This window comes from Pyxicephalus adspersus, chromosome 10, assembly GCF_032062135.1.
Source record: "Pyxicephalus adspersus chromosome 10, UCB_Pads_2.0, whole genome shotgun sequence".
Taxonomy (NCBI): domain Eukaryota; kingdom Metazoa; phylum Chordata; class Amphibia; order Anura; family Pyxicephalidae; genus Pyxicephalus; species Pyxicephalus adspersus.
The window spans coordinates 1,024,516-1,035,420 of record NC_092867.1 but is presented as its reverse complement, the minus strand read 5'-3'; the positions used below and the strand labels follow the sequence as shown (position 1 = coordinate 1,035,420).

At 39.6% G+C, this 10,905-nt stretch overlaps 1 protein-coding gene across 1 annotated transcript; it reads left to right on the top strand.

Moving 5' to 3' along the window:
- The first annotated feature begins 2,033 nt into the window (after positions 1-2,033).
- On the top strand, positions 2,034-10,468 carry TMEM139 (transmembrane protein 139). Its single transcript, XM_072424359.1, has 3 exons — positions 2,034-2,357; positions 5,642-5,923; positions 9,622-10,468. Exons 2-3 carry the CDS (start codon positions 5,658-5,660, stop codon positions 9,941-9,943), a joined length of 588 nt encoding a protein of 195 aa, XP_072280460.1. The 5' UTR covers positions 2,034-2,357; positions 5,642-5,657; the 3' UTR covers positions 9,944-10,468.
- Positions 10,469-10,905: the final 437 nt, after the last annotated feature.

The following is a 10,905-nucleotide window of genomic DNA, read 5'->3' as shown; positions in this document are numbered from 1 at the left end:
CCTATTGGTAGAGAAATATAGGGGCTGTCACAATGCCAGTGCCAGATAGTGAGGTGTACTAATAATAATTACTAATAATTATTATTGGGTAAGTGGAACCATGCAGGAAATGAAAGTCAAGGAAACATCAGGGTTCTTTAGCTTCGTTCTTATTTCTGATCAGCCAAGAGAATTAGAACTTCTGTCCAGAGAGACGTATTCATGTCATCCTTAATAAATTGTAAATATTCCCTGGGTGGGCACACACAGCAAGAACAGCTAGACTTTGTGTACAAGAGAATCAAAATGTATAAATTCCAGATTCCAGATTTAGAATCTTGTACTATAAAAAGCTATTATGTTTCGGGAATTAAAATGGCCCCACGCCTTTCCCAATGTAGTCTCATTGCATACTTAATAAGCATAAAAACCCTTAACCTCATTACAGCCAGTGAATTTTTAAAATGTTTCACACATAGTATACTCCACATATTCAACCTAAACCCCCAAAATTAAACATTTTATAAAACCCTGTAGAAAAAATGGGGTCAATTGTCTTTTTTTATGTCACACAGTATTTGCTGCTTATAAAACTTAAACTTTCAGTAGAATTTTCCTTCTCACGCTAGCCAACTTGCGTCAACAGGACAGCAGGACAATGCTGACCTATCCGCCACCATGTAATGTCCATGATCTTCTATCTTCTTCTAGTTCCAGGATCTGCAGCCATTGCGACTGGCCATGGCGAGATAAATTAACTTCTGACTTCGGGATCTTTGGTTGTCTTGAGATAATCTGACACCCTTGTTTGTCCAGTCTTCATTTGCGTTTGGGAACTCAACTGTCTTGATTGGTAAAGGTAAGATAAATTACCCTTCATGCTTGTATAGTTGTCCTCTGGGTTCAGGATCTTTGGCTGTCCCAATTGGCCATGTAGTGATAAATGAGCTCCTGTGCTCATCTGGTCTTCTCCCAGATTTGGTCTTTTTTTGCAGTCTTGATTGACCATGCTGAGATACATGGTACATCTCCCAAGCTTCCCAGTCTGTTTCTTGGTTTGGGATCTAGACTGTCTTGATTGGCAAAGGTAAGATCTATGGCTCTCTCAATTGGCCACGTTGCAATAAACGAGCTTCTGGGCTCATCCAATCTTCTTCTAGATTTAGTCTTTTTAGCACTCCTGATTGACTATGCTGGGATAAATGAACCTCCTTGCTCGCTAGGGTCTTCCTCCAAGTTCGGGATTTTTGGTCATTGACTGGACATGCGTATTTGGAAAGCCATTCATTGTGGCATGGGCCAAAATTGTATACTGGGCTGTTCTTTGTAAGGAAGATAGGAAACAGACAGGTAAGAATCCTTTATTGCAAAAAAGACATAAGAATGGAGGGGAATGAGCTGACTTATAGGTTGTTCACTTACAAAGGCGAGTTATCTTCTTGCAAGGGAAAATTAATTTAGCTTAATGATTGTTAAGAAATTTCACTTTCACCCAATCACATCCAAGGAAAAAAGGATTTTCTTGCAAATGATTGGATGGTTGAAGTTAGTAGAGATTCATCTCATTCACTAAGCTTAAAGAAATACTCCTTACAGGACAATACTTTACATTGCTTGGTGAACAGCCTGTATCATGCCCAGTATATGTCTTCTACAACAAAAAGCCCAAAATTGTAAATGCTGTCCCACTTTCAGTTTTGTAAAAATTCCATCTACTATGCCTAAACCTGGTCAGTCCCTGGAAGAGAGGTCACAATCATGTGCACAATGAAGCTAAGAAGCTAGAATGACCACACAAAATGCTGTATACTATAGATAAGTATAAGTGAGTACAATTGTGCAGGGACATTCCCTAATAAGAACCAGGAACACGCTGTGTGCAGGGCAGGGCGGTGAAGTGGCATTTCTGGTCTTTGGCAGGTTGCACAAAACTGAGCTTACTATGTAACTGCCTAGTGCAAGAATGACCTGACTTATCAGTGCAGGGAAGGGAGGGACAGTCTGTCATCAGAGTATAATACAGGCTGAGCTTCCTGGATGGGTGGACAGAGGTGAGGCACAGGTTACTGGCAGAGGAACATTGGGGACACACAGAACTGACACCGGAGACACGGCACAGATTGCAGGGAATTTCCAGCATCAGCTCAGCTCCATAGTAAAACTTTACAAGCACTTTACAAACTTTGAAGACAGAACTTTAGTGAATCCACTGACTGATCCTACAAAAAGCAACGCTGGTAAAAAACAGAAATTGAGCGCTTTTTGGCAATGACGCTAAATGTGACATTGGGATGAACCAGAGAAGGACATAACGGACGTGACCTGGCTATGCGTAACAGGTGACTGAACAAGCGGTGATACTTTCTCATATTTACCTGGTAAGATTTTTTTATTAGGAAATATTGGTAAAATGTATTTAAAACCCCCTGAAATGTATTTTATATGTGGTTGCATTTGTTTTCTTTTGTGATATATTGTAGCTTATCTGTGCTTAGATGTGGTATCAGATATTTGGTGATCCTGGCAACTTCGTGCTTCCTGTCCTAGGGTGACAACATTCCCCTATTGCACCTATTATGGAGCAGAGTTGTCATGCTTAGTCAGCCTTTCATTACCTTTTTAACATGGGAGAACCCTTTCAGGTCAAGAAACCCCTGACGATGATGAACAAACTGTTCATTGCTCAAGGAACCTCTAGCAACCTCTGGAAGAACCATAGAGGATCCTGATTGAGAAACTCTGGGCTCTGGGCACTGAACGGACTCCTGATGTGCCATTGACACTTGTAGATGAACCATGAACCCACATTTTGTATAGAGTTTTTTTCCAATAGGAGTTAAGCCCATGAAAAGGTTTTCAGAGGTGCCCATTCAACAAGGGAAAGTACAAACTCCATGGAACTTTCATTCTGGTTGCATTTTGAATCGGGGACCCTTTGTGCTGCAGGGTGGCATGCAAAACCCAGAAGCGTTGCTCACTGGAGGGGATAAAATTCAGGCAAAGACTTTAAGAGAGAAGGGCCACAGCTATGTGTGATTGGGGCCTCGTAGATAACCAATAAAAAGAAGGATTGTTTTGAATAACTTAGAAGGTAGATATTGCAGTAAAAGATTTTCTTTGATATTTTCTTTTGATTTTCTTTGCATAAAGTAAAGGTTATTTTAACACATGGCATATAAACAGCTATAAAAAAGACTATAAATATCTGACCATGGTTTATCTATTCCTTTACTCATTCTCAAGCCAACCGTCCATCCCGGAGCTTGTAAATGGATTAAGCATTCAGCACGGCTTCCAGCTTTTTTTGGCATCATCAGTTCAGGGCTTGTAACCTGTGTGCATAATGTAAAGCCAAATCAGCAAATTAAAAATAAGACAGACGTTTATAAAATAAAAGTTACGTGCCGCATGACTGACTATCCAGGATGTGTTTGTTGTAGTAAACACTTTAAGCAATACAATCAAGTGATGCCATTAGGTCTAATTATACCCGAGGTGTTTTGGCTTGGAGATGCGTCTTGTTTGGTGCAACAAAGTGATCTGTCTCTGCCCATGTTTATCTATTCTGCTAATGCCCAACCTGCTGCCCGAGAGCTACATATGGTCCTTTGGTGCTTATTGTGCAGAAACCATTAGTCATGGTTTTTCCTGGGTATGTGCTTACTTGATTGGAGATGGAAGAGCATAACCTGAATTGCTCTATTTCTCTATGCCATACTAGATCAGGAATGGCACACCATGGCACTACAATACCCGCTTGTAGCTGCTGTTCTACATTATCTGCACAGGGGCTGTTTTAAACAAAATTAGCTTTGGGAAAATATTACCCATTTGGGACCCCAAAAAAAAACAGCATTCCATTTTCCTGTACCCGGCCATTCTGTCTATTGGGGGTCTGGAGAATGTGGCAATTGCCCAGTTGCCTGCCCAAAAACTAGCCCTATAGATACACTGATAAAACAGCTGCATTGGATCCTTGGTGAGCACCAAATGTAGTGATAGATATTCATCGCTGAGGTGGGCAGATGGGGCAAATGTAGGAGAACATATAGGCTGTAATAGCAGTGATATCAAGCAATGCCTTCTAGCATGTTCTCTGATGTCTCCTATAACATGTCCTTGGTCTACTTGTCCCTGTAGTAAGTCTGTAGTCTGTGAACATTTACTGTAACATGAATGTTGTCTGTGACTGTAGTATATATAATGAATGTTATGTGTGGCTCTTTAGTAATGTTAGTTGTCCGGCTATCTGTGTTTGGATTTCTAGGATCAGTAATTGGAGAGCATTAAATCCAGGGAATTTTTAATATAACACGCCCAGGTTTTGCCCATAAATATTCAGCTATCATAACACTTATTGGGGTTCGGCACCAAGTTAAGGTTCTGCAAAGCCCATCAAAGCACAGTTGCTGACCCCAAAGTTGACGCCATTCTCCCACCTCGATTCTGTCCAGTTTTTGGAACTAATAGACAATCTATTGTCAAAAAACTGAGAAGGGGAGGAGAAGAAATCCATGCCATGGGACATATACAAATTCAACAAATGTTTTTTAAAAATACCCCAGGGGAGGGTGAGCCTCTTCCGAGGACTTAAAAGGTAATCTGTAAAATACACAAATATTTTAAATACTATGCTCAGGGGATGCCTTAGGGCTGTATGTGTTATTTTTTTTTAATAAGCAAATTGCACGGTTCCCCAGACATTTTAACAAGTTCTGTAAAGATAAAGTCAGGGTGACCAGGAAAAGTATTATATATTGTAATATAATGGGACCTGTACCCTACATAGGCATTGGTGGATCCCAATGTTGAGGAATGGGGTCCATTCTTCCCATCTGCCCCCAAAAAAAGATGAAAGTTTCTTTGGGGATTATGGAAAGTAAAGCTCCCTTTTTATTATTCACCTCCTGGGTACATACATACTTTTTATCAAATAAAGGCTATTTATATCTCCTGAAGTAAATCAATTATCAATCACATCATCCAGCAATATTAATCCACATTCACAGGATGAACCATCAAATGGTGAATTCATAAGTGAAATTCCCTTGGCTAAATAAAAATCCCCTGCACTGCTATAATAGCACAGAGAATTCCAGGTGACATCATTCACAATATTTGGTCACTGAAGTCACCCTGGATTCCATATGCAATTATTGGCTGCTGTAATCTGCTGTTACAGCTTAAAGACCATACCTTAATTTATGGTTACAGGTTGGTCCTGGCAAGGTATGTTGGCTCCAAATAATACTAAACAAGTGGAATTTGGTAAAAACCCAAGATGGACTTGAACCTGAACTTCATCATTGCAGTTAGGGAGCTAAGAGTTTTGCATAAAGATGTCAGCAATGGCGGCCCATTTATGGCTTTCAATACAAGGGACCATTACATGAAAACTATTGGAGGATTGGGATTACTTTTCCCATTATGGAGGATTATAAAGTAATACCCAGACTCATAACCAGAAATATCTAAAACTCCAATGTGGGCATCAGATAAAGACAATGGCTAAGTCCTTGATGCTAAAGCTAGGTTGAAAATGAAATGGCCAGACTTCACCTGATACATTGACCTATGCTTGGATTTTCTCTTTTTGGGTCATTTTACCAATGTAATATTTTCCATAAAGAAAGAAATATTGTAACAGTTTTCCTTTCTTCAGATACACAGAACTGAACATGGCATCCAGTGAGATCCGGAGGGGCATCCATAGGACGGTGATGACCCTGGGAATGGCTTTCCTTCTCATCGGAGTGGTTCTGCTGACTGTTTCAGACAGAGTTTTTATCCTGGGGATTTGCTTCCTTGGAGCGGGCAGTCTGGCCGTCCTTGGCTACCTTATTGTGACTCTTTTTGTATGTGTGAAAAAGAATCAAAGGGCTGCGGATGAGGAAAACGCTACAGAATCAGAGAACAGACAGTCTTCCCAGCGTCAAATCGAGACGTAAGTACTTTTGTCACTATTTCTCGGTAGATTCCTAACCTGGAACGCTGGCCTATAGGACAAGAGAGTGCAAAGACCAACGTGAATGTGCAGTTAAACTTTATCTAAAACTTTGTTTTTAGTCCTGGATTGAGTGGTGAGGGGTTCAAGCCATTGGTCCTGGGAGTTCTGATTTTGGTAAATTTCAATTCATAAATATTCATCAGCGTTCATCTCCTTAGTTTTGGCCAAATTTCTCTCAATAGATCTGATTTATGAAAGCTCCTCAAGACTAGAGAAGATACATTATCATGGGAGAACCATGGATTGAAACCAATGCGAGAACTTGGATGGAAAACATTTGACAACTAGTAGCAAATGATTTTCAAGAAATCCATTCCTGGTTTGCTGGATCACTGAGGTTCTCCCACAATCTCCAGTCTTGGAGATCTTTATTAAATCAGGCCCAATAGGTTTTCAGAAAGCAAATTAGGATGTAACAATCAAAAGCAAATTTGAAAAAGCACAAATTATTTTTATTGGCTCATGGTAAGGTCACTTCACACAGCAATCCAATTTGGAGGATCCATATGTTCCTTTCATTAGAGCTATGAAAAATAATTATTAAAAAGACAAAAATTGATTGTGACCTTGGACATTTTTGTGGCCATTATAGCTACGTTCACTTTGGTCACCATGTGGTTTGAGATTTTGCATCCCAATTTACCTGCTGTTTGTGCTCTCGCTATGAGATTCATCTTCTGTTTCTCATGGTTCTTGGTGACCATTGTCAGATGATGATGGGAATCCAAAATTTGTCATGAATTAGAAAGAGATGGGAATTGTTCCACCCATGATTCATGGGTTAGATTTTCTTTTACTTCCTCTTGTGTCTCCAGGACATTAAACCCATGGGGGTCTTCCCCAAAGATCACAGCCAAAAAAAAACTGAGAAGGGTCTTAGCCATTTTTTTGTGTAACCCTAAGACAAATGACTATCCTAGTGAAGAATTGACCACAGATTTTTGTGAACAGCTCGACGTACCCTAAGATAGATTACTAGAATAGGAAAACCAAAATACTATTGTTCTACAAGTTGGGGGCAATGAAATAGGTAGAAGGACACATTGGGACCAGGTGTGGAGGAAAACCAGTAATGATATGGCTGGTTCCTGGTCCAATCACTTTATACCCTAGAATGCTAGCTAGAGGCTGGTATACAATGGCTTATTCTCGGCCCGGACTCCTATCCAGGTTCTCTCAGTATTTGTATGACTTATAAACACCAAATAGCTTTTAGTTCTTCCATGTTGCTTCTGTAACTTTCTCCAACCTGTCCTTGTGCCAAGCCGGGTCCATTTGCTTCAGGGACTGATTGGTAACCCTTAGTACTGTATAGCATTAGTTTACTTTCAAAACAAGAACAACTACATAATACGTAAGCTGATTCTGCAAAATACTGATAGTGTTAGTCCTTGTTGGACCCGTGACACTGTTACACAAGTAGATATCCTGATCTTACTAGACCCAACCAGACAAATCTGGTACTGGTACAACATCTGCATGTTATTCTTGTATCTCCAGCCTCAGTTATGTCATGCATCTCTATTCAAACACCGCCCATCATCTCCAGGGGAGGATTAACAAAATGCCCGGGGAAATTTACAAAAACAAGCAAACATCGGACCTATAATATATTGTATTGCACAGATAAACTATAAATAGTTTGGGAAAATGAGGGCAGCCATATTATTACATTGTAATACTAGGTTACTATATGCAGAAACTTGTTATTCTGAGTTATGCAAGACGAAGGGATGACAATTAGCATTCCCTGGCATTCATTAATGTTGTTTGTTCAGCCTTTTGTCTTTGGTGCAAGAACAGATGAATCAATCTGTAAAAAGGAAAGAATTTGTTTTTTAAGTACCTTGAATTCCAAATATTCTGGTCTGACTTCATAATGTACTAATTGCAACTTTCTGCCATTGCTTAACGTGCAAATATACTCCAATACAAGGTTTGTTATGATCTATAAATGAATGAAATAGTGATTACAATGAAGCATTTCAATGAATTTACTCAATGGGACTTGCAGAAAATTTTGCCGGCATGCACCAAATAATGCTGAGGGAGGCATGTGGGCATATATGACTTCCTGTACTTTACCTATTGAAAACTACAGTCATTTACAGTTATTTATCATAGGCATCTTCCAATTACCATTGACAATTATAACCTTCATTGCTTGCATTAGTATCACAGGTACAAGAATGAGGGGGAAATTTCCTAACAATGGACATGGGGCCCGATTTATTAAAGACCTCCAGGACTGGAGAACATAAACTATCATATGAGAACCTGGGTAATCCAACAAACCTGAGATGGATCTAGTCCTGGATTGAAAATATTTGCTAGTCAACATGAAATGCATTTTAAGCAAACCATTCCAAGTTTGCTGGATGATTCAGATTCTCCCATGATAGTCTAACGTCTCTAGTCTTGGAGAGCTTTATTACAGCAGGCCCATGCTGTTATGTTATATTAAATTGCCTTGTGTTGTATTATGCGGAACAGACTAAATCATGATGCAAGCCTGATTTTAGGTTCATTGTAGTGTATTGGAAGCCTAAATAAATGAATGGGTTGCCCTAACACAGTGCACTGCTTTGGACTTCATGGTCCTAAGGGGGACCTAAAGGTCTTGATGGTTCCTTGGTGGTGGCTAAAAATCATAAAGAAACCTGGAGAGTATGTAGTCCCTAGGATAAGCATGACCAGGGCCATCAATGTATGCCATCAATATTGAAAGGCTTTCCATACCTGGATAGAACATGAGACATCTCAAAAACACAGCTCATTGGAAAGTTTATAAATACGATCAATACATATGGTTCAATACCTTACACACAATGTACCAAAGATGATTGAAAATGCAACCCAAAGCAAGCCATGCATGAATAGTTGGCTTGTTCTGCACCCGACCCAACTTTCCACAGGGACTCCAAATGTTTATAAATGCAGTTTTGGCTCCAATTCCCCCCAAGTGCCGTGGGATTTCCTTTATTTTGTATTGTATAAACTGTCTGAATTTTTTGTACAGGCTGACCAAAGCAAATATTACATTAAAGATAACAGATTCCATAACCGGGTAGAACACACTTCAGTCAATGCCATCTGAAAGTCAATGGTGTTGAGTTAATGTCTGGTGCCAAAAAGAGAGCCAAATCCTGCCTGAAGGCAAAGTGGCCAATTTAAGAAGCAGTAAATGTGATATTTAGCAAACATTTGCCACATGTGAATCTTCCATGTTCATGCACTTTAGGTGGGTCAATCACCATCTGTGATATTTGGTGAATGTCCAATTCACTGCTTTATAAATAAACTCCAAAGCAGACTTTTTATGTGTATAATTTGGAGCATGGGTTCATAAATTCTGGACTGAGACCCAAATTAGGTCAGGGATGCTTATGGAATGAGTCACCATATTGCATCCAAATGTGACATAAGTAGATGGGGATTTATTAATAATACACTGACTGTAAATGACAGCACAGACATGTATGGAGAGTATGGGGAAGAAGCAGGGTTACAGAGGCAAATTCGACTTAGAATGCAAATAATCTCAAAGAATAAAATACATTGAATTGACTGGCCTGGTATAGCATGGCTTGTTTATACATGTCTCCTTCATCAATGTCTCTTTCTCCTTTTTACAGAGACTCTGCCCAGTTTGATGCACCTCGTTATGAAGATGTTATCCTGAGCGGTTCTACCATATGGACTGTCACACTGGGCCCACCCCCTGACATAGAACCCCCTCCATACCATAGTGATTTGGCCCGAAGGCGAGGAGCTGTGGCGGATCTAAGGATTCAAAACCCGGTATTACTCCGCGTCAGTTCCGATATTCATGAATTGAAAAGATTGGGATTAATCAAGGAGGAGAGGTGGCCGGAGCCTTTAACCCCTCCACCATCATATAATGAATCCATGACCCAATGGGAGGATGTTTTTGAGCCATCACAGGAAGAAGGCTGACGCAAGACTCCATGAAAACATATTATTAGGTGGATCAGTGAAACGCATCAGCTATAACATCTAATTATGGCGACATTTCATTAAAGCTTCTGTGCATGCAAAATTAAGAACAAACATTTACTAAGTCTTTATTAGTTACAGAACCCACCACGGACATTTATAGAAACTGCTGCCTAGGACTTTATATTAAAAACTGATAAAAGTATTGGACACAACCTTCAAGGTGATACTGGAAAACGTTTTGACTGTTTACCTATTGCTCAGGTATTAGAAGACTCTTGGTGAAGTAAGAGCCAAACTGAACTTTGTGATACATATTTTTATATTTATTATTCGTGCAATGTGTTATTTATATGATATTTTTGTCTGCTCTGCAAAAACGGGACAATTTGATGTGCGAATCATCGTCATGAAGTAAAGATTTTTTTTCTTGAATTTTTGATATGTGATAAAACAAACAAGATTCTGAATATACTGGTATTGAAATAAAGTTGAGGTGGCAACAATCCACCTTGATTACAATCAGATCTGTCTAAGTAATTTCATCGGGGCCTTCCAAAGAGAATATTCTGCTAAGCATGCTTGTAGGCCTTTGAAATAAATGGGGTTAGCCCTGTGGGAATGTATTGATTGCTGTCTGTTTGGGATTTCTATCACTTTGTGTGTTTTAATGGTTGAGCAAGTGGCTTGCAAAAGATTTAGAATTTTCTTCAGGGTTTTTTTTGCTGCCGTATTGCTCTTGTTTCTCTGAGGAATATCTCAGGTTTCTCACTTTCAGATAATATTCGGAAAGCATGTACAATTCCGTGCTTGGGGGATGTTTATGAAGAGTTTTTGGCATGGAACTCCACCAGCAGAACTTTGCTACTCAGCAGACAATTATATTCAGGGCTACTACATCTTAGTTACCTTTGGTGACCCTTTAGAATCCCTTTAGTTCTCAGAGTAAAAAAAAAAGCTGA